Genomic DNA, 23,957 nt, shown 5'->3' with positions numbered 1-23,957 from the left:
GAGGGAGGTTGCAGTGAGCCGAGGTCGCGCCACCGCACTCCACGTGGGCAACAGGAGCGAAATTCTGTCTTAAATAAATGCCGGTGGCGCTTTGTCGCAGTGGAGAAGAGGGGAGTGGTGTCCCACCCCGGGGATGGCTCACTCAGAGGCTCAGCTTGTGGGCTCCCGGCACAGCCCGGGGGCAGTGACTCCGGAGAGTGGTTGCCCGGTGGCCCAAGGGTCGCTGTAGAGGCAGGAGGGGCCTCCAGGCTGGAGGCAGCGGAAGCCCGGGAGAGGGGGGTCTGGTCGCGGCGGTGCCAGAGGCCCTGTCCCCAGCGGCGCCCCCGCTTCACGGCCCCGCTGCTTGTGTCTCGTAGGTCTCGGATCCGCAGAGAACTGTTCATTGAGGAAATTCAGGCCGGGAGCCAGGGCCAGGCGGGCGCCAGCGACTCCCCCTCGGCCCGCAGCGGCCGGGCAGCGCCTAGCTCGGAGGGCGACAGCTGCGACGGCGTGGAGGCCCCCGAGGGCCCGGGCAGCGCCGACACTGAGGAGCCCAAGTCTCAGGGAGAGGCGGAGCGGGAGGAGGCGCCGCGGCCGGCGGAGCAGACGGAGCCGCTGCCCTCGGGGACCCCGGGCCCGGACGACGCCCGCGACGACGACCACGAGGGAGGCCCCGCGGACGGCCCGGAGCCCCTGCCCAGCCCCGCCACCGCCACCGCCACCGCCACCGCCGCGCCCGCGGCCCCCGAGGACGCCGCTACCTCAGCCGCCGCCCCGCCCGGCGAGGGCCCCGCGGCCCCGAGCTCCGCGCCGCCGCCCGGCAGCGGCAGCAGCAGCAGCAGCAGCAGCAGCGGCGGCGGCGGCAGCAGCGCCCCCCGCAGGCCCAGCTCGCTGCAGAGCCTCTTCGGCCTCCCCGAGGCCGCGGGCGCCCGGGACTCGCGCGACAACCCCCTGCGCAAGAAGAAGGCGGCGAACTTGAACAGCATCATCCACCGCCTGGAGAAGGCCGCCAGCCGGGAGGAGCCGATCGAATGGGAGTTCTGAGGGGCCGCGGCCCCGGGGCGGGCAGCTGGGCCGCGCCGCGAAGGCCTGGACGGGCCCGACGGGGCACGCGCCGCGGGCACCGTGGCCCGGGCTCGACCCGCGGTCCGCACCCACCCCGGGGCCAGACCTGAGCCCGCGGCCCAGACCCAGCCCACGGTCCACAGCCTGCACCGACCCCGAGGTCCAGATCCAAGCCCAAGGCCTGGGCCGACCCCGCGGCCTCCACCGACCCCACGGCCCAGACCCAGCCCGCGGCCCGGACCGCGTCGCGCACTTACCGCCCTGCGGGCCACAGGGCAAAATCGCCATAGGCCAAGGTGCATATAGAAAACAAAGGAGCATTAAGCCCAATCTATGTCGTGTTTTCAAGGAAGAAAACAGAAATGTGTGGTCGAGCTTTTTTGTACCCTGAAGTGTTTTTTTTATTGCCCTAAGTGATTTCCACAGCTTCGGGAATAACTCTTACAGCTTTGCCTTGTGTCCTCCTGTTCCGTGTGGGCTTTAAAAAAAAAAAAAAAATCAAACCCACATATTAAAAGGGGGCTTTTTATCTGCCATCTAATGGCTTCAGAGCGATAATACACTATTATCTTCTTAAACCAGGAAAAAGGGGGGGGGGGCGTGGGATTTTTCAGAAAAATTAAAAAAGAAAGTTTTTGTAGCTGTTCAGTTGCCACTAAGAGATTGCACAGTCAAAACGACTCTAAACACACTAGTTTGGATTCCTAAATATTTTCAAGAAAAGAAATGTCGTTTGAAACTTTGAATTAAAATAAAACACATTTACTCCACATATTTTTTAAGAAAAAGAAGACGTCACATCAGGAAACTCTGATTTTGTGGTAGCTGACATATAGTGTTTTCTTGTACGTGAATAGAACCCTGACGTGTAGTGCACATCAACGGATAGCTTTAACTGACCCTGGGTTTTGCAGACCAGGGTTTGTTTAATACACTCCATTCTAGGCCAAATCAGGACAGAAAAAAAAAAAAAAAAAAGAAGAAGAAGAAGAAGAAAAGATCCGAATCTAGGTATTTTATAATCTGCTTTTTAACCTCTAACCGCAGAGCACGCTGATCAGACCTCATATCTTGGAGGTTTAGGAGACAAGTTAGAACTGTAGCATGTACCTGTTAATTTTGTTTAATTTATGGTGTCTCAGTCCGTCTGTGCGTCTGCAGGTGTGCGAGCATTGAAAGAAAGAAGGAGAGGGTAGTTCAGGCCGGCGCAGCAGGCAGTTCCAAGGCCAGACAGGCAGGCCGGTCCCCACGTAGATAGCAGTCTGCGGATCTCTCTCTGGCACAAAAGGCACCTCCCCTCACACCACTCTCCTGGGCACCTGATGAACTGAGCCCTCCCAGGGGAAGACGCTCCCCAGGCCTGGGCAGGGCTTGCACTCGCACTCTCTCTCTTTCCCTTTTTCTTCCCACCACAAGCACTGATGACCCTGTTGAACTCGTGGGAAACTTCCTTTCTCTGCGGGAGAGAGAACGTGGCAGTCTGGGCTCCCCATTCCCATCCCTGTAGAAATGGCCCAAATTCACACCAAAACGTGGATGCTCAACTTCCAGACCAACCATTTGCCCTGCATTCATTTCGCCTCTTAGAAAGTTCTTTTATGCACAGTTTTAGGGCAGTCTAAGTACACATTGAAAGTCTAACTTGTCTCTGACTCCTCCCTTGTCTATGTGTATATGCGTGAGAATAGAGGCGGATGAGAGTGTGTGTGCGTGTGCGTGTGTGCAATTTTATACGTCTGTGTATTTTCTTAATTACCTGTGCACACGTAGAGTGCATTACTGCCACCTTTTTCAATAAGCTGTTTTATCAGTTATGGCTTCTACAAGTTTGCTAATTTAGACTCCTTTATTGCCATATCTTTAAACTAACAATAGATGATTTCAGTATATATATATATTTTTTTTTGCTTATTTATAGGTGCTGTATTTTATTATCTGATTGTTAGGAAGGGATGAAAGGGGCAAATATTCTTTAGAGGGATAGACTGCCGGCAGTATTGGGTATAATTTACAAGATGTAGTTGTCATACTGTATATTACCGATTGAAAACTTTTTGACCGTATTGTGTATCATTGAAACCTTTGTCTTAGGTCAACATCTTTGGATGACATTTTAATGGTGCATTCATTATTTCTTAAGTTTAATTAATATTACTTTTTTTTTAATTTGGGGGGTGGGAGGGAGTTATAATTTTAAAGGTATGCTCTGGCTGTTCCACCTCCGTGTGCTTGTTAATTACCTTGTAGGACTTTGTAAGATGTGAAACCACGTTTCTTGCATGATGTTTTAGAGATTATTTCATTTAGAGTCTTTTTAACCTGCAGCTGCAGCACTTAGTTCACGTTTTCACCAGTTTTTGAGAGTCACTACACTAAAGACAATGCCTTTTCATGAATAAGAAGTGTTCAGAAGGCTCTAGGGGGCTGGGAGGCAGGCCGCTTGTTTGGCTTTTGACGGGGGTATCATTTCTGAACTTGAAATCTGGTTCAGGAAAAAGAGAATTCAAAATTGGAGGAGCTTAAGGGGACACAGGTCAATATCTGGCTCAATTCAGGTGCACTGAGAGGAGAGAGCTCACACCAGTGACCCTCGGGACAGTGAGTAGCGGAGCCCTGGCCACTGTGGTGTCTCCACAGAAACCTCAAGGGACTTTTGTCATCACGGGTGATGAATCTCTAAATATCATCTGATTTTCATGAGAATGGAAAGCAAGAAGTTCACAGGAAACAGTAGGCTAGGGCTCTTAGTTTTAAAGGCATGACTGTTATTTACAGAGGTGTTAAATCTGAGGAAATTGACAAGTATGTGGATCTGTCCATTCCAGTGGCCAAACTGACAGTGTAAAAGGCAGTCATTTTGGCCTCCCAAGCAATTTACACATTTGTTGTCTTCTCTTTTTTATTTTTCTCTTTTTAATTCTTAACTAGGTTACTGTTGGTTCCCATTGTCTTTTTTTTTTTTTTTTTTTTTTTTTGCCAGGCTTACATCTGGGTGCCGGATACAATCCGTTGGTTACGTTTTGCCTGCAGTTTGGGGTATTTTTTTCCTCTATTATTTATTTTTAAAAACAAACATGGAGATCCCGACCTTACGATCTTTGATGTTAAGCTAGCACTGTCTGTAATACTTCGAAGAGCTGCCACTAAAATAATACAGCAATCTGTGGCCAGGGAAGCAGCGCCTCCCTCCTGTTGGGCCCCTCAGTCGGAGTCTAAGGGTTCATCTCTCATCTTGCTAAGCAGTATTCAAGTGCCTTGAACAGTGTCCGCTCGCTCGTTGCGGCTCCCCTTCAGCAGGCTGGCGTTCCAAGCAGTGGCCCCCGCAGGCAGCCGACCCCCTTCCTCTTCACGCTCTGTGAGTTTAAAAAGCTGATTTGTACCTCTCCCCTGGGGGAAACTGTTCCATATAAAACACTAACACTTAATTACAAGCTCCATTATGCCATTTTAAATGGATTCTTTTTGTTAATTGGAGGCAGTGTTCATAACTTAAGGCTTTTGCCATTAACTTAGCTGGCTAAGCAGAGGCTCGGCATAAAATCAGTGTTTGCGTTTAGCCTCTTGACCCAGGATTCCCACCCAAGCTCCCTTATGGTACCCAAGATGGCAGGTGTGTGAGTTCTGTCCTAGACCTGTGCCCAACTCACTTCCACCCCAGAGGAGGCTTCTCTCCTCCTCCCCCAGCCCCCAGGGAGCCTCCTCTTGAACTTCTGTATCCGTGAAGACCTCTGCGGTTTCTGCCCACCAGACATCTCTTTAGAAAGGATTATCAGAGCCATGGAGCTCAGCTCAGCTAGATTCTTCTAGACGATCTTAGGAGGCATCTTGGCATGAGGCAGCTTCTAAGCGTCTCCTGGGGCAGGATCAGGGCAGACAGCCCAGGGATGCGTGCTTGGGAGAACTCAGAAATGCCAGGATCCTGGCTCGTAGGCACCCACCATCAAACCATGCTACTTTGTCTATGCAAGTAATTGAGGCAAAAGATACCAGCTGACAGCCTCCTTGGGGCAGATCCCTTGTACCTCCAAAGTACAAATGCCTCCCTGCTCAGTTTTCTTCCTGTCAGCATCTTTGTTTTCTTCCCATTGACAAACCATCCTGTCTGATGTGGACGTTCAGGTTTGCTCGGCCCAGAGTGCAGCCGAGCTCTGGGTTAAATGTTTCTTTCTGGCCACTGCCCAAGCCCAGGTGGCCAGCTCTCATACCCCATCTCTCTCCTTGGCCAGGGCCAACATCAAGTGTGCAGCTCATGGCCAGTTTACGCAGGCTGTACTCTAATTCGGAGAGAGCACTGTGGGCCTTGACTGACTACTTTAAGATCATGCCACAGCCAGGCCCTAAAAAAGGGGAACCAGAGTCCCCAGGTGAGCTCTGTCACGGGCAGGTGCCTTCTCAACGAAGGTCGGACCGGACAGCTTTGCCCCTGCACGCATGTCCTCTGATACAGGGGTGATCCGTTGACTCTATGCAATGTTTTTCATTCTTCTGATTTTAGCAAAGTAAATCTCACTGAAAAATAGAGCGGGGGAACAGACACGCGTCCTTCTGGAAGTCACACAAAGAAAAGCAAGAGATAGTGACTTACAGGATTTTGAACCGAGGGACGACAGCCTTTGCCTTAAATGCACTATGACAGCCACTTCTTGGCAGGCCAGGAAAAACAAAAGTCCATAGATCTTACTCATCCCAACTTGTACCGGGAGAAATGGAGCAACACAGGCACGTGCGGTGAGCATGCTGGGCTGGGCTGTTGGCTGCAGTACTTTAGGCTGGAGGTTTGGCTCCTCTGCTGCCCAGGAGGCCCTGTCCCTACCCGGATGTCCTCCCTCTTCACACTCCTCACTGTCCCTTCTACCTCACTAACCTTTGTTCTCCCTCTGATATCACCCAGAACCACGCCCCGCAGAACTGTGAGGCAGGTGGGCTGGAGGGGGCGGAAAAGCTACCAGTGGGGCCGACAGGAGCATCCCTCTGCCGGCGGGCCGGCTTGTATGTCTCTCCCTTTGTGAGTGCAACAGACAGACAGCTGTGCCCTGTAAGACGCATGGATTTCTCTCTTGATTTCCACCTGTTCCTGAAGCTCCAGCAGCTGTTTCATTTGCAGGCAGCCCATGGTCTTGGGCCTCCGAGGGTCTTGTCTTTTGTGCGCCTGTTCTTTCTGCCCACTCCTGTTCAGCTGTTTGGATCCATCATGGCCATTTTCCTTGCCCCGGGCTGCCGCAGTGTGGCCACATGAGGACACGTCCCAAGATTCCCAGCTGGCTTCGGGGAGTGCTGTAGCTCTTGGGCGTCTGTTGTCTCTGGCATGCTCTCTGTCACTGCGAACGCTCCTTTAAAACAGCAAACATCTCAAAGGCGGAAAAGGATAGATGGCTTCCTCCAGCCTTGCATCGCCCTCTTATCTCAAAAGAATAGGCCAGTTCCCATCCAGCACCGAAGAAAACCAGCTCCTGGGCCGCTGGTTGGATGTGAGTCTGTCCAGTCTGGGGGGGCCAAAGTGTTCCCCTGCTGGAGAGAATTTGCAAGGAAGGCCTAGGGATTGGGACAGCATCCTGTGCGTGGGCAGGGACCAGCCAAAGCTGACATTTAGAAACCCCCCCCTCCACCCCCAGGGCTTCTGTGGTTTCACCCGGGCATCGATGACATTAGGGACGCCTTTGTGACCACGAGGGTAGGGCTTATGCCCTGAGTGGCAAGGTGGTGACCTGAGGCCAGGGTGACGTGGTTGGATCTCAGCGTGTACTGAAGGCCAGTGTGGCCAGCACACTCAAACGCTAAGGGAATGGTCCAGTCTGACGATTTTATTTCTATTTCCATCAGGTTTTGACTTTTTGTAGATGAAAACTACAAGGGAAAAGAGAAAGCAAGTGCCCAATAAAGTCTAGGAAACCCTTAGAGATGGGCTGTAGTTAAGTCCACAACCCCTAGGCTTAATCGGGACAGAAGAGGAGTGGGTGTGGGTAGCAGAGCGTAAACAGCCCCACCCTACTTCCAGCCCCCCAGCCCAGTCTTCCCCATCCCAGAGGCCCCAGCAGCCTGTGCACCTCCCCGCCAGGTCAACGGAGTAGAAGGAAATGCAATTTCCTCCTGTCTCCCCAACTTCCAAAAATGGCCCCCTCCTTCCCAGGCCTCTCCTACCACCACCTCCCCTCCAAAGATAACCGTGTCCACGCCATCCATGGCATCATCTCGAGTTTTCATTTTTGGATGAAGTGACATTTAGCTTTAACGAGACATTTCCAAAGCGCCTAGACTCCTCCAAAATGCTAACTTTAAAAGTTGGGCATTGTAGGCGAAAAATCCTGAAAAAAAAAAAGGCTGAAAGAGAGAAAGACATTTGGCCATGTATAAATGTGCACTTCCCCACCCCACCCCATTCTTAAACTCTTAAGATGCCTTTGAGTTGCTTTTCATGAGTCCTTTTAGTTTACCCAGTAATGTTAAGAAAGCATTAGTCTGCGTTACTGTAATTTCTGTAGTGTTAGGCTTTAATTCGTACCACAAAAATATGCTATATGCTATGTATCAAGCTTTCTGTAATCAGAAAGGAAAGGTGCCTTATATCCCAATGTCACGGCTACATCCCTATGGAAATTAATCAGAAGCACAGTGTGTACGGAAGCATTGGGACTTCTGCTGGTGAAACAAGACACCGTTCAGCAAGACACATTGAAGTGGCACGGAGCTGCTTTCGTTTTATAATCCCTTCCCCCACACCTTTTTTTTTTTGTGGTTTGCTTTAAACAGAAAGCACTTAAATAGATGACTATGTGTAAAAGCTCTGTGCAATTGAAATCATTTTTCTTCTTTAAAAAAAAATAAGTAACATATTGCACACCAAATGAACTCAAAGTAAGCTTTAGACCAGGACGATTCAGGTTATGAATGGGTTTGTTCACTGTAGTTCTGTTTGTTCATAAACCGAAGGGAAAACAGGCCTCCCCCACCCCTTCCAGTCTCCCAGTCTGCCTCTTGGTGACCACTGAGCTGGGCGTGCGGGGCCCACAGGCTCTAGCCAGAGCCGCTGGCCTGGCGAGGCAGGATGGCGCGTGTCGGTGATTCAGAAGCTCAGAGCCTTCCCCAGTGTCTGAGGCCACAGCCGTCCCTTCCAGCACTTAACCTTGTCTTGTTGAAATGGACTGACTGCTACTGACCTGCCGGCGTGCGTGAGGGTGATTATAAAAGGATGTTTCCTTGAGAAAAAAAAAAATTATTTCTATCCTCTTCTATTTATTATTAGGTTAATCATTTAAGTACTTATCAGGAGTGTATTGTTATTTTGTGTTTTGTTGTCATAAATGCTTTTTGCTGTCACTCTAGTGGTTACTGTCCTCTGCCTTCCTCTCCTCCCCATCCCCCCCAGAGAACCAAGGCATCTGGGGGACTGACTGGGGGACAGAGGGGGTTTCCCCAGTAAAATCAAACACCTGTCTCCAGAGTAGCCGCTCAAAAACTGGCGGTCTCTATGTGTCTAATTTTTTAAACGAGAATATGAACAAAAACCTACCAACATGTAAAGGGAGTGCTGAGTGGAAGGATACTCGCCTGAGCTTCAGAGGAGTCTTAGAAAAACCAAGTTCAGTTCCCCAAAGCCTCCTAGAGCCTCTGGTAAGACTTCTGGGTTCATGAAGTTTCGGCCAGCCCAGTTCAGAGAGGGCGCAGTGGCCCGGTCGAGAGGTCACCTCCCAGCGAGAGAGGGATTTCTGGCAAGGCCCGCGCGGGTCGGTCTGTTTCGGTTGGTTTTATTGTTGTTGTTTTCTCGCATACAAAGTTGGTCAAAACCATCTCTCAAAGCAACAGTGTTCCGTGGTACCAGCTGTGGCTTGAGGGCTCACCTAGGAGGTCACGGGCACAGGGCCCCTTTCCCCCATAGGTGGTTCAGTGTGGAGGACGGTTGGGTGTGGAGATTGCTTGCAGTGGCCCCAAGCAGGACACCCAGTTGCTCGCCAATGGGGTGTGAAGGTGACATGGCCTGCCTGGAGCCCACCGGCCCAGCAGAAGGAACCTTCCCCCAGGCCAAGGCAAGGGCGCTGCTTACCTGCAGGAGAAGCTGGGCGGGGCACCTCTTTCCAGGCCGTCACCTCCCCTTCTCCAAAATCGCCGGGGGGTCCTGACTTTGTTCTCTCTTTGAAAGAAACCCTCTACGGAAACAAAGGTCTCCATCTCCCCAGAAAGCTTTCTCTTTTTTTCATTTTTCTCTAATTACTCTATGCATTTCTCTCTCTCTAGCCATCTTCTGCCTCTTCCCTTGAGAAAACGGGCGTCTCATGTCCCCCTCCCCTATCTGAGACCTCTTGGGGGGAAAAATGCCATGCATTTTGGAGACGTGAGAATTCACCCCAGTTTCTTACAGCATTGGAGATAGCTTGTTATAAAAGTAAAAGTGGGGGGAGGAAGAAGGTGGTTTCCCCCACATCCCTTTCCATGGAATGAGAGGACCCAGTTCTTTGCGTTTGTGCAATAACCCTTTGCTGCTTGCCTTGAGAGCGGGCAGCACCACGCTTCTGCCCAGACTACTGTCAGCACAAGACGCACTCGCAGGGTGGCGGAATCTTCCGGAAAACTCTTCATAAGCTCAGCTCCCCCGCCCCACCCCCGCTCCCGTGTTTCGTCACGTCTTACGTTTTAGCAGTATTGATATTTTCTGTAACGCACCAAGTCTCAGCTCTTTCTCAAGCGTCTTTGTTCATCCTCACAATCACAGGTTTTTTTTCCTCGAATCCTCGCAGAGACCCAATTGACCAAAAAAAGAAAAAAGAGAAAAAAAAAGGCGTCTTTTTTTTTTTTTTTTTTTGTACAAATCGCTTTGAGATGCCTCTGTTGTGTTGCTGTGTGACTTCTCTCTGATAACATTTTCTTTCTCGCTATTTGTTTTTCTACATTAAGAGTCAAAGTTGAACTGGCTGGCGCGGGGGTGGGGGAGGCACCCGTCGGCCCCTCGGTGTTGTCCCTCTGTCTTTGGTTAGCCATGCAATGTTTGTTCTCAGCACTGAACAACGGTCCCTATATAATACGGAGAAGCAATATCACTGTATGAAACTCACACCATGTATTACTATTCACTAGCACCCTAGGTGTGATAATTGAAGTAAATATCTTTTATACAAACACAAGAACGCGTGGGTTGTTTTTATTTAAAGTGCTCTGGCCTGAGGACAAGCAGCAAACACTGTCATTCTGGGTCCAAAGGGCACCCCGAGAATCGCTGTTCCCGAGGTCACCCTCCCTGCACGCCTATCTGTGCGTCCTCTGGCGTGTGGCTTCCGGGCACACACACAGAAAGCCATGTGGCTCTGGGATGCGTGGGGATCTCAGGCACCGATCTCCTGGGGTCTGCATTCGCTCAGAGGAAGGGCTCCACTGGGGCCTGCGTTCCTACTTGCTGTTGTCACCAGCTCTGTCTGCCTACCCTTGACCCAAGCCCTTACCCTCCCTGGCGTCTGCTTCCCTGTCTGTGAAATGGAGGCACCATGGCCTGTCACACAGGCATGCTGTGGGGGACCAGGAATGGTGGCCAGCACTGGTGCGGCACTGGGCTGGTGGTGGCGGCCCCAATCGATGGCACTCGGGTGACCAGGAGTGCAGCCAGGCACCTCTGCCGGGTGGCCCACAGCAGGTCCATGGCCTGGCCTCAGCCTTCTGTGTGGGGCTCTCACTGTGCCCCTGACTCCTAAGGGGCACCAGCTAATGCTTGCGAGTGGGCGGGAAGAGGCGAATGGGACACCGGGGCTACTGAGAAGCGTCTCTTTCTACACGTCTCTCAGGCTGGACATTGAGGGGAGAGCCCTGCAGAGGTGGCTGGTAGGCTTCTCCATGCAGTTGTGACTCGGAGGCTGTTGCTCGTCTTGAGACCTGCTGGGTTGGGAAAGAACCGTCCTCCACGCAACTTGTGTCTAGTGGAAGTGGGGAATGACTTGGTCATGTATTAATTTGGAGATTTCAGATTGTGAAACGCCCACGTGTGATACAGAAGTGAAAGCCTCTCTCTGAATTAAACTGGATTCAATCCTTCCTCCAGTGGGAGAACCCAGAGCATGGGATAGAGACACCTCCCAGTGCCAGGTGCCCTCGGCAGCCCCGCGTTGAATGCAGCCACCCAGGGCCAAATGCCTCGAGAGTTGCCCCAAATGCCGGCCCCCTCAGACAGGAGGGAACTGCATAAAACCCTAAGAGCTGGCCAGTTACGGTGGCTCACACCCGTAATCCCAGAACTTTGGGAGGCTGAGGTGGGAGGCTCAGATGGGCAGATCACTTGAGGTCAGGAGTTCAAGACCAGGCTGACCAACATGGTGAAACCCAGTCTCTACTAAAAATACAAAAATTAGCCAGGCATGGTGGCATGCACCTGTAATCCCAGATAGGATGCTAAGGGAGGAGAATCGCTTGAACCCGAGAGGCGGAGGTTGCAATGAGCCGAGATTGTGCCACTGCCCTCCAGCCCGGGTGACAAGAGCAAAACTCAGTCTCAAGGAAAAAAAACAAAACCTAGGAGCTCTGCCAGTTTGATGTTTGACAGGCTTAAGTCTAACATGGTTAGTTTTCCCGTTTGCTAGTTTAAGTATGCCCCCACGTATTTAAAGATCTGCTAATTAAATTTAGATGAGAAATGTTAAAAAAAAAAAAAAAGAAAGAAAAAGGAAGAGGCCGGGCGTGGTAGCTCACGCCTGTAATCCGAGCACTTTGGAGGCCAAGGCGGGCGGATCACCTGAGGTCAGGAGTTCAAGACCAGCCTGACCAACATGGTGAAACCCTGTCTTTTAAAAAAAAAAAAGTTTTTAAAGGAAGAAAAAAGGAAAGAAAGAAAGCAAAGAAAGAGGGGAAGGAAGGAAGGAGAAGGAAAGAAGGGAGGGAAAGGGAAAGAAAGAGAGGGAGGGAGGGAGGAAAGGAGGGACAGCTGTGCACAGTGGCTCATTTTCTGTCATTCCAAGCCTACCACTTGACTTGGGAGGTCAAGGCAGGAGGATTGCTTGAGCCCAGGAGTTTGAGACCAGCCTGGGCAACATAGTGAGACCCCATCTCTACAAAAAATAAAAAGTTAGCTGGGTGTGGTGGCATGCACCTGTAGTCCCAGCTACTCTGGAGAATGAGGCAGGAGGATTGCTTGTGCCCAGGAGTTCAAGGCTGCAGTGAGTTTTTTTGTTTTTTTGTTTTTTGAGACGTTGTTTCCCTCTTGTTACCCAGGCTGGAGTGCAATGGCGCGATCTCGGCTCACCGCAATCTCCGCCTCCTGGGTTCAGGCAATTCTCCTGCCTCAGCCTCCCAAGTAGCTGGGATTACAGGCACGCGCCACCATGCCCAGCTAATTTTTTTTGTATTTTTAGTAGAGACGGGGTTTCACCATGTTGACCAGGATGGTCTCGATCTCTTGACCTCGTGATCCACCCGCCTCGGCCTCCCAAAGTGCTGGGATTACAGGCTTGAGCCACCGCGCCCAGCCTGCAGTGAGCTTTGATGGCACCACTGCACTTCAGCCTGGGCAACAGAGCAAAACCCCGAATCTAAAAAATAAATAAATAAATAAATGTTATTTAAAAAAAAAAATCACTTAGCTCAAACTCTTTTTCCTCAGAAAGTCTTTTTGAGATGGGGTCTCAGGCTGTCACCCAGGCTGGAGTGCAGTGGCTCAATCTTGGCTCACTATAACCTCCTCCTCCCAGAGGTAAGCAACCCTCCTACCTCAGCCTCCCAAGTACCGGGACCACACGTGTGCACCACCACGCCTGTCTAGTTTTTTGTAGAGACAGGGTTTCACCATGTTGTCTAGGCTGGTCTTGAACTCCTGAGCTCAGGAGATCCACCCACCTGGCCCTCCCAGAGTGCTGGGATTATAGGAGTGAGCCACCGTGCCCGGCCTCCCCAAGTGCTTCTAAAGTGAGAGTTAATTAACAAAACTGCAGTTGCACCTGGTTTTTCAAGACCAGCTTCGGAGGCAGAAAAAGAGTGAGATTTCATGGTCTGACTGCAATTGAGCGCCGCCCCCATTCCAATCAAATGGCTCAGCCTTGGGCTTCCTCCCTTCCCTGCCGCTAAATGGGCCTGAACAGAACTGTGTTCTTTGCTGTTGTTTTGTTTGAGACAGAGTCTCTGTTCCCTTGGCTGGAGTGCAGTGGCACGATCTCGGCTCACTGCAACCTGTGTCTCCTGAGTTCAACCAGTTCTTCTGCCTCAGCTTCCCGAGTGACTGGGATCAGAGGCACATGCCATGACGCCTGGCTAATTTTTTGTATTTTTTTTTTATTATTGCATTTTAGGTTTTGGGGTACATGTGAAGAATATGGGAGATTGTTGCATAGGTACACACATGGCAGTGTGATTTGCTGCCTTCCTCCCCATCACCTATATCTGGTGTCTCTCCCCAACTCCCCACCCCCCGCTGTCCCTCCCCTATTTCCCTCCGACAGACCCCAGTGTGCGATGCTCCCCTCCCTGTGCCCATGTGTTCTCATTGTTCAACACCCGCCTATGAGTGAGAACATGCGGTGTTTGATTTTCTGTTCTTGTGTCAGTTTGCTGAGAATGATGGTTTCCAGGTTCATCCATGTCCCTACAAATAATTTTTTGTATTTTCCGTAGAGATGGAGTTTTACTGTGTTGGCCAGGCTGGTCCTGAACTCCTGACCTCAAGTGATCCGCCCACCTTGGCCTCCCAAAGGGCTGGGATTACAGGTGTGAGCCACTGTGCCCGGCTCCTTATTTGTTTTTCTTTCGTTTTGTTTTGTTTTTGAGATGGAGTCTGGCCCTGTCGTCCAGGCTGGAGTGCAATGGCACGATCTCAGCTTGCTGCAACCTCTGCCTCCTGGGTTCAGGCGATTCTCCTGCATTGGCCTCCCAAGTAGCTGGGATTATAGGTGTCCGCCACCACATCTGGCTAATTGGTTTTATTATTTTTTTTTTTTTATTTTTTTGAGACAGAGTTTCGCTCTTGTTACCCAGGCTGGAGTGCAATGGCGCAATCTCAGCTCACCGCAACCTCCGTCTCCTGGGTTCAGGCAATTCTCCCGCCTCAGCCTCCTGAGTAGCTGGGATTACAGGCACGTGCCACCATGCCCAGCTAATTTTTTTTTTTTTTGTATTTTTAGTAGAGACGGGGTTTCACCATGTTGACCAGAATGGTCTCGATCTCTTGACCTCGTGATCCACCTGCCTCGGCCTCCCAAAGTGCTGGGATTACAGGCATGAGCCACCGCACCCAGCCTATTATTATTATTTAGTAGAGACAGGATTTTACCACGTTGGCCAGCCGTGTCTGCAACTCCTAACCTCAAGTGATCCCAAAGTGCTTGGGTTTCAGGCATGAGCCGCGACGCCCGACCAGGTTTCTTATTTGATGCTCTGAGGATACACAGTTGTGCACAGACGGGCATGATGATATTTATCTGAGCACCTGAATTGTCCGCAGTGGTCCTGTGCACTCCTGTTTAAAAGCCCCTCCGAGTGGCTGCCTGGGGGTGTGTTATTCCTCTCCACGGTCCCAGCATGCCAGCTTTGGGGACACGCAGCTTACCGGTGTCTACCCAGCCCATCACTGGTTCCTGTGAGGTGGCAGAGGCCGGGGCCTCCATGCACGGACCCACCCAGGGAACTGGGAGAGCTCCACAGAGCTGCTGTGATGTTGCCAGGCTCCCTCTTCTCGTAGGAGGGACACACAGGAGACGTCATAGATGCGTGAATTAGACAGTTGCTCCAAAGGTGATCAATGTTAATGGGAGAAAAATGAGGATGGGAAGAGCAAGTGAAAAGGGGTAACGTTTTTTGTTTTGTTTTTGTTTTTTTGGAGACGGAGTCCGCTCTGTCACCCAGGCTGGAGTTCAATAATGGTGCAATCTCAGCTCACTGCAACCTCCACCTCCCAGGTTCAAGTGATTCTCCTGCCTCAGCCTCCCAATAGCTGGGATTACAGGTGCACATGCTATCACGCCCTGGTAATTTTTGTTATTTTTAGTAGAAACAGGGGTTTCATCATGTTGTCCATGCTGGTATCAAACTCCTGACCTCAAGTGATCCACCCACCTCAGCCTCCCGTAGTGCTGGGATTACAGGTGTGAGCCACTGCACCCAGCCAAAAAGGGTTAATGTTTTAAATTGGGTGGCCAGGGTAGGCTTCCCTAACAGTTCACTTCTTTGTTATTATCTTTTACTTTTTTTCTGGACAGGGTCTCACTCTGTCACCCAGGCTGAAGTGCAGTGGTGTGATCATAGCTCACTGCAGATTCTGACTCTTGGGCTCAAGTGATCCTCCCAGCCTCCCCAGTAACTGGGACTACAGGCCCACGTCACCACTTGTGGCTAATTTTGTATTTTTTGTAGAGACCAAGTCTTGCTATGTTGCCCAGGCTGGTCTCTAATTCCTGGCCTCAAGCGATCCTCCCGCCTTAGCCTCCCAAAGTGCTGGATTATAGGCACTGTTGCCCGGGCTGGAGTACAGTGGTGCAATCTTGGCTCACTGCAACCTCCCCTTCCCGGGTTCCCAGACAGAAGTTAACTTCTAAACAGTCCTAGCCGAGGTGAGGGCGCGAGCCCTCCAGATGTCCAGGCTTCCAGAGGGAAGGACATGCTAGGCAGTGGAGCCACCAGTTCAAAGGTCTCTTATAGCTGGGCGTGGAGGCTCACACCTGTAATCCCAGCACTTTGGGACGCAAGGCAGGTGGATCACGAAGTCAGGCGTTCGAGACCAGCCTGGCCAATATGGTGAAACCCCGTCTGTACTAAAAATACAAAAATTGGCTGAGTGTGGTGGCACGCTCCCGTAGTCCCAGCTATTCGGGAGGCTGAGGCAGGAGAATCTCTTGAACCCAGGAGGCGGAGGTTACAATGAGCCGAGATCACACCACTGTGCTCCAGCCTGGGTGATAGAGCAGAACTTCATCTTGTGGTGCAAGTGTGCCTGAAAACCAGCATGGCCACAGTACTGTGACCAGGAGGAAAAGTGGGAGGTGATGAGATCAAAGAGACCAGGGAGAGGAGGGGCATGGGGACCTTGTCGGCTGTTGCAGAGGCTTTGGCTTTTTACTGAGTCACCTGGGGGCCATTGGAGGGTTCGAACCGAGGGTCGTGGTTCTGCTGGGGGAACAAGAAGTGGGATTTATTGGCAGGAGTGAGTAAGGAGGGGTCAGCACAGGGGAAGCCCTCAGAAGCACAGGGCCTGCCACTCACCCAGGAGGCCCCAACTGAGGCTACATTTGACCCCAAGGTGTCCCAGATGAGCCACTTCTCAGCCACTGTGTCCGATCCGTTTCATCCGCGTTGAACTTGGTCAAAGCCTGCTTCTCTGTGCTGTGGGTCTCCTAGCGGTCAGGGAACTTGGCCCTGCATGCGGCCTCAATCACACCCTCCTGGTTCTGCGCTTGGTGTGGATGGACATGATGACCTGTCTGTCACACCCCGGGGGTCTCCAAAGGCACCCTGGATACGCACCTGGTGCCTAGACCAGAGACAGCACGAGGTCAGACACATGAATGTCCACGGGAAAGAACTGTCTCCAAGGTTCCTCAGGGCAACCCGTATAAGAAACAGACTGTGTGGCCAGGCGCGGTGGCTCACACCCATAATCCCAGCACTTTGGGAGGCCGAAATGGGTGGATCACCTGAGGTCAGGAGTTCAAGACCAGGCTGGCCAACATGGTGAAACCCCATCTCTACTAAAAATATAAAAATTAGCCAGGCATGGTGGCTCATGCCTGTAATCCCAGCTACTTTTGAGGCTGAGGCAGGAGAATCACTTGAACCCAAGAGGTGGAGGTTGCAGTGAGCTGAGATCACACCACTGAACTCCAGTCTGGGCAACAGTGAGACTCCGTCTCAAAAAAAAAAAAAAAAAAGAAGGAGAGACTTAAGACAGATTCAGTATCAGGAGTGATGGAGAGGAGTGAGGCTACCTCCTGGGGTTTGGTCTGAGCCACTGAAGGGTCACAGCGAGCTGGATCAGGCCGGGAAGAGGGTCTCTGCCTAGCCCTGCAGATGTTACCTCCCGAGGCTGGGCTACAGGGGGTCCACACTTGGGCTTGGGGAATGCAGACTTGGGGAGGAAAGGATCAGGCTGAAATTCAGACCCACTAAGGTTGAAATACCAGCAGAGGTTCAAGTAGAAGATAAATCCAGGGAGAGGTGTGGACTGTAGTCCCACCCTGGGGAGCCATTGGCTTGTCAGTGACATCCTGGGTGGCCAGAGCAGATGAGAGGGCAGAGTGAGGCATCTGTGGCCGGTCTCTGAGCAGCAGCAGCAAGGAGCTTAGCGGGGAGGGCAAGGACCAGCCAAGGAGACAGGGACTGAGCAGCCAGCCTGGGGAGGAGGCCCAGGAGGGTCGGTGACCTGAAAACCAGCTGCTAACACAGCAGTTCAGATGAGAGCCGAAAAACAAGGACACAGCAATGTGCGGAGGTCATTGGGGACCTTGGCAAGGACAGTTCATGTTGGGGGCAGTCAACATGGGAAGGGCTTGAGGAATTGGAGGAGCGGAACTGGACGCTTGGGAAGAGACTTCTTCAAGGAGTTTTGCCAGAGCGGGGGTCAAGGGAAGGGGTGTATGTGCATGTGCACACACCTGCTAGGAGAACGAACATGCCTGCATGCATGTGAAGGGAGAAGCAAGAGCTGGTGCCGCAGGAGACACCGTTGTGAAGGGGTGAGAGGCATGGGGAGCCGGCTGGGGAGCTCGGCAGTCACCTGTGGCTACCTGCAGGATCTACAGGTGCAGAGGCAGGGAGGGGTGGATGAGAAACCAGCATGGCCCCTCAGTGTCCTCCAAGCAGAGAGTGCGTGTTCACTAAGTGTCTCCACCACTCCTACCTGGCCAGCAAGTGATTTAATAAGACCGGGATGGCCAGCCGCAGTGGCTCACACATGTAATCCCAACACTTCAGGAGGCTGAGGTGAGTAGATCCTCCTGAGGTCAGGAGTTTGAGACCAGCCTGGCCAACATGGCGAAACCACATCTCTACTAAAAATACAAAAATTAGCTGGGCACGGTGGCGCATGCCTGTAATCCCAGCTACTCGGGAGGCTGAGGCAGGAGAATTGCTTGAACCCAGGAGGCGGAGGTTGCAGTGAGCCGAGATCACGCCATTGCACTCCAGCCTGGGTGACAAGAGCGAAACTCGGTCTCAGAAAGGAAAAGACAGGGGCCCCCTGCATCTTCAGGAAAACCATGGGTATGACACCACTGGCCTTGCTGTCTGACTAATTTTTTTTTTTTTTTTTTTTTTGAGAGGGAGTTTCGCTCTTGTTACCCAGGCTGGAGTGCAATGGCGCGATCTCGGCTCACCGCAACCTCCGCCTCCTGGGTTCAGGCAATTCTGCCTCAGCCTCCCGAGTAGCTGGGATTACAGGCACGCGCCACCATGCCCAGCTAATTTTTGTATTTTTAGTAGAGACGGGGTTTCACCATGTTGACCAGAATGGTCTCGATCTCTTAACCTCGTGATCCACCCGCCTCGGCCTCCCAAGAATTAGCTACACTCCTGCCTGGGTGACAGACTGAAACACGTCTAAAAAAAAAAAAAGGCAGGGCAGGGTGGTTCACGCCTATAATCCCAGCACTTTGGGAGGCTGAGGCGGGCAGATCATGAGGTCAGAAGATCGAGACCATCCTGGCAAACACGATGAAACCTGTCTTTATTAAAATACAAAAAAAATTAGCTGGGTGTAGTCATGGGCGCCTGTAGTCTCAGCTACTCGGGAGGCTGAGGCAGGAGAATTGCTTGAACACAGGAGGTAGAGGTTGCACTGAGCTGAGATCATGCCACTGCACTCAAGCCTGGGTGACAGAGCAAGACTCTGTCTCAAAAAAAATAGATAAATAAATAAAAAGAAAGAAATGTAATTAATCCATTTATTACATTAAATGTAATAATGTAGTGGAGTGGGTCCTGGTGGGAGGTGTTTAGGGGACAGGCAGATCCCTCACGGCGTGGTGGTGTCTTTGAGAGAGGGATCTGGTTGTTTAAGGCGCCCCCAACCCCCATTCTCTCTCCCTCCTGTTCTCCCCACATCTCACACCTGCTCCCACTTTGCCTTCAGCCATAAGTAAAAGGTCCAACACCTGCCCAGAACCCAAACTAAGGCCAGCGCCACGCTTCCAGTACAGCCTGTAGAACCATGAGCCAAACAAACCTCTTTCCTCGATAAATTGCCCGGCCTCAGGCATTTCTCTATAGTGATACAAGAATGGCTAATTCAGAAAATCAGGGGTGGTGGACAAGTCCAGAGAGAGTGCTGTTGTGTGAGTGCAGCCAGAACCTCTCAGAGTGACCCACAAAGGGGGGTCCTGCCAAGACCCTGAGAAGAGGCGGCGAGGGCAGGGGAGAAACCAGGAAGACGCAAGGGAAGGTGCCCAGGTGCAGAGGATGAGTAAGGAGGGTCGGGGGTCGGAAGCTACAGAGAGGCTGAGTGAGGGGAGGGCGTCGTCATTAAGTGGCCACTTGATGTCACCTGTTCACCCAGGTTGGAATGCAATGGTGCCATCTCGGCTCACTGCAGCCTCAATGCAACCCGGAGATGTGAGCCCCCCACTTCCCCACCTGCATGTTCCAGCCTCCAGCAGAGGTGGCAGGGTGAGGCAGCAGTGCGGGGAGGGGACCATCCCGTGGCAGGTGAGGCCCTGTCCTCTCAGTACCTCTAAGTAAGGTCCCTCTCTCGGGGAAGCCTGCACAGCCAGTCTCCTGGCCTTTGTGTCCTCCCAGCATGGAGTGACAAGTTTCAAAGCACAGCTCCGGCTGCCGTTGGGACCCAGTTGGACTCTGGGACAGTGTCCAGATCCTGTCCCCTGTAGATTACAAGTGTTCCCTGTACACACCCGCCCCCCCACCCACCCAGAGCCTTCCCCTAGCCTCACTGCCTTCCAACCTCTGCTGCCCCGTCTTACTCAGCCTGTTCTCTCTGCCTCATGAGCAGCCACCACCCATTTCTGCCACCTGTGCAACCAGCCTGCACTCCTGTCACCCAGGCCACCTCTTCAGGGATGGCCTCCCCCAACCACTCAGCCCTGCACCCCAAGATCCCCTCAGGAGCTAACCCAGTGCCCAGAGCATCTGCAGCAGCAGCAATGGCCGGAATTAACCCACGGGCCCTTGCCAGGATACTGGGCCACCAGCTGGGAACTGAGGCAGCCTAGGACAGAGGGTGGGCAGCCAGGGCGCTCACACCTGCACAGAAATGTCACATGTATGTGCGGCGGGACCGTGTGCCCACCCCTGCAGTGCCCAAGGACCAGGCCCACGCACCCCGTCATCTCCCTGGTGCCCACAGACGGCGCTGGGAGCTGCAAGTCGCTCCCACCCCAGGGACCTGACCGAGACCACACTGGGGTGGCCACAGAAGGGGGGCAGATAAAACAGGCAGTATGAGGAATCATCTCAGCAGCTTTTTATTCACCCCTCTTGCCAGGCGCACACCTCCAGGGACCAAGGCTCACTCTGGCTGGGCAAAAGTCACCTCTCCAAAGGTTCCCCATCTCAGCCCTCTCTGTCCCCCAGGCCCTCATCCCTGAGGTGAAAGGTGGCTTACTTGAGCCTTGTTGGTGCTTCTCCCAGACTGAAGCATCCCCTCCCGTGGTCCAGGCCCTTCACCTCTATTAATGTGACCCAAGTTTCCATTAGCTTTCTGGTGGTTTCCTCTCCCTACATCTCACAACTGCTGTCTACCTCCCCTCCCAGACATGCGTGGCTTAGGAGGGGAGGTGGACAGCATCCCATCCCAGAGGCCGGGGCCCAAGGACGCTACACTCAGGCCAGGAGGTCATGCCATTTGTAGTACCTCTGGACCTCTCCCCTTTGGGGTGTGCTTAAAGCCCCTGCAGGTGGCCCAGGGCCAGCCCCCAACCCTGCCCCCCACCAAGTCCTCCCTCCAAGGCCTGGTCCCGCCCTCAGGTCCTGCCTCTTCCCTCATACCCTCCTCACTCCCACAGATAGCACCTGCCTGCCAGGTACCCAAGGGCTCAGTGAATGTCTGAAGGAAGAAATCCATTCGGGGGTCCAGCACAGCGGCTCACGCCTGTAACCCCAGCACTTTGGGAGGCTGAGGCGGGGAGATCACTTGAGGTTGGGAGTTTGAGACCAGACTGGACAACATGACGAAACCCCATCTCTACTAAAACTACAAAAATTAGCCGGGCGTGGTGGTGTGCACCTGTAATCCCAGCTACTCGGGAGGTTGAGGCAGGAAAATCGCTTTAACTCAGGACGCAGAGGTTGTAGTGAGCAGAGATCGCGCCACTGCACTCCAGCCTGGCTGACAGATGAGACTCTGTCTCAAAAAAATAAAATAAAATAAATTCATCTGGGGGCTGAACGAGGTGAGACTCTGGTGTGAGGAATGGCTTAGACAGAGCTGGGGGTGGACGCCTTGGGTTTGGTCCCAGGTCGGGAAGCCTCTGTTCTTTGACTGTAAAATGTGGACTGTCTTTCTGACCCACCTATAAGGGCTTGGTATGCAGTGAGAGCCCAGGAGCATGTGTGGGTAAGGCTGGGTTGCCCCATCCTGGCCCAGGACGCTGAGCTGGGACAGCCGGTCAGCGTGCCGTGCAGTCAGGGCTGAGTCCAGAGGAGGGCGCACGGACCATTCCCCCTCGCCGCCGCCCCCGGCACTGCCCACTGCCTACAGCCTTTGTGCATTTCTGAGGCCACAGTGCCCCCTGGCGGCCGCACAGCCTACCCCGAAGGACAGCGTCCTGGGTCTCATGCCTCGGTCGCCCTCTCTGCAGCCCCGACAGCTCACCCTGAGCACAGTTTGTTGTCACCATGTTACAAACGGGGACAAGAAAGGGGGAATCCAGCAGCCCTGAGTTGCACAGTCCACCAGCAAGAGGGCCAGACCTCAACCTCAGGGCTGCCCTGCTCTGAGGCCACTGATGTCTGCCTGGCAATGCATGCTCGGGTCTGGGGGCCTTCCCAGACACCTCCCACCCTCCTGCAGGGCAGGAAAGTCACAGTTGGGTGCTTTGTTATAAAGATGACCCTGGCACCTGGAAGGGAGTAGAGAGAGACAGGGCTGGGGTTGGGGGGACTCCTCGGGGGCCAGCCCGCTCTCAGCACTGCAGCTGGACCCTCTGTTGGGGGAGGGACCAAGCAGCTTTGCTGTCAGCCCAGAGGTGGGACCCCCTATGCACCCTCACTGCACACCTCCCCCCACAGCTTTCTCTGCCTCTCCTACCCCAGGCTTCCCTCCGGACAGTATCTCAGAGCATCAGCCCTGGAAGCAACTTGAGCCTGCTTGTCCTGCATGACAAGCAAAGTGAGGCCCAGAGAGGGAAAGGGGCTGGCCAGGCCCTCCAGATGGCCAGAGGCAGAGCCACATTGCACCGGTTTCCTAAATCCCTGACTCGAGCTTCTTCCCCTACCCAGAGGATTTCACCCATCCAGAGAGTGCTTGGGGCTAGGAGTGCCTCTGACAGTCAGGGAAGGCTTCCTGGAGGAGGAGGCCCTAGATCTAATGGGGTCTTCTAGGCAGCTGCAAGTGGGGAGGGAATAGCCAGCGCTCTCATGGCATCCAGACAGCCCTGCTTCCAGACTGTAGGTTGGAGAGGCAGAACCAGGGGAGGGCACCAAGGGTCCCACCAGGCTCCCTCTGACAGCCATGTCTTCCTTTGGCCACAGGACGCTGTGCAGAGCTGCAGGTCCGTGTCACTGAAGCTGTGGCCACAGCCACTGAGCAGAGAGAGCTGATCGCCCGCCTGGAGCAAGATCTAAGCCTCATTCAGTCCATCCAGCGACCCGACGCTGAGGTGAGCCCACCCCCCCTGCCCCATGCCCACCTCACTGCCTGCCCAGGGTTCTTTTAGCCTCTGCAAACACTGACTTCTCAGATAAGCCCGTGTATCAGGCAGCCGGTGACAACCCAAAGGGGCTGTCACCTAAAACCACTGGGTCCTCCCTGCTCACTCCATGCATACCATGCTGCCCCCGATTTGGGGTGCCAGGCCACAGGGCAGAGGCCACAGGGCTTCCCAGAGGGAGCGCAGAGGCCCCTCTTTCCAGGCATTTCCCTGAGAGCAGAGGCAGAGGTAAGGCCGGGACCATGTACCCATCTCCCAGCTAAAGGTCCTGGAGCCCGGAGATCACAGCAGGCTGGGGCGTAAAGAACCCAGGGAAGGCATCTCCTCGCTCACCTCCCATTCTATAGATGCAGCAGTGGGATTCAGGGAGAGAAGTCTGGGCCGCCCCAGTCACGTGGCAGGCTGGTTGCAGGGCCAGGGAGGCCCGGGTGCTGGTGCATGTCAAAGCTGAGTGGCCTCGAGGAGTCCCACTGCTCTTCAACTCTGGGCTCGGGAGTGACTCAGGGTCCCGCCGTCTTTTCTTTGGTAGCGCCTGCTACATGTCCAGGTCTGCGCCCTCTTGGAACCAGCCTGCACCCCGGATAGCCCCGCCCACTCCTTGCCACGCCCACTCCTTGCCACGCCCACTCCTTGCCACGCCCGCCACGCCATTTGCCTTGGCCGCGCTGAAAGGGTGTGTTCCGTGTCCACTGAACGGAGGCACCCCCTCATCTCTCCCTGTCACCTGCAGGGTGCCGCGGAACACCGCCTGGAGAAGATCCCCGAGCCCATCAAAGAAGCCACTGCCCTATTTTATGGTGAGGAGAGGCCTGACCCGTGGGAGGAGGGAGGGGCGGGGGGAGGAGGAAAGAAGACAGGTGATTCCGCCTGAGAACCCAGATCCGCAGAGAGCAATCTCTTCCTCTGAGAAGGTCCGCCCCCCTCCCCTGCAATGCAGCAGCAACCTTCAAAGGGTCGGATAAGGCCGGGTGTGGTGGCGCACACCTGTAGCCCCAGCTACTTGGGAGGCCAAGGCAGGAGGATCGCTTGAGCCCAGGAATTGGAGGCTGCAGTGAGCTCTGATGGTGCCACTGCACTCCAGCCTGGGCGACAGACAGAGACGCTATCTCAAAATCAAAAAGGTAGATGAGCCCTACCATCTGCCTT

General features: G+C 53.4%; 1 protein-coding gene across 8 annotated transcripts in view; it reads left to right on the top strand.

Annotated features, from left to right (window-relative positions):
- CUX1 (cut like homeobox 1) overlaps positions 1–23,957 on the top strand; it is a 463,251-nt gene that overhangs the window by 429,399 nt on the left and 9,895 nt on the right. For 5 of the 8 annotated variants that reach the window (XM_078355583.1, XM_078355578.1, XM_035280569.3 and 2 more), the window contains one exon: positions 357–1,161. In XM_078355583.1, the coding sequence (XP_078211709.1) occupies positions 357–1,023 (667 nt within the window). In that variant the 3' untranslated portion in view covers positions 1,024–1,161. Of the gene's footprint in view, positions 1–356; positions 1,162–22,632; positions 22,761–23,541; positions 23,609–23,957 lie in introns of those variants that run through there. The other 3 variants (XM_035280564.3, XM_035280554.3, XM_035280546.3) reach the window with 1 other exon arrangement.

The sequence above is a fragment of the Callithrix jacchus genome, chromosome 2 (genome assembly GCF_049354715.1).
Source record: "Callithrix jacchus isolate 240 chromosome 2, calJac240_pri, whole genome shotgun sequence".
In the NCBI taxonomy this organism is placed as follows: domain Eukaryota; kingdom Metazoa; phylum Chordata; class Mammalia; order Primates; family Cebidae; genus Callithrix; species Callithrix jacchus.
Note: the sequence above shows the minus strand (reverse complement) of the source record. Positions and strands in the feature narration are given on the sequence as shown.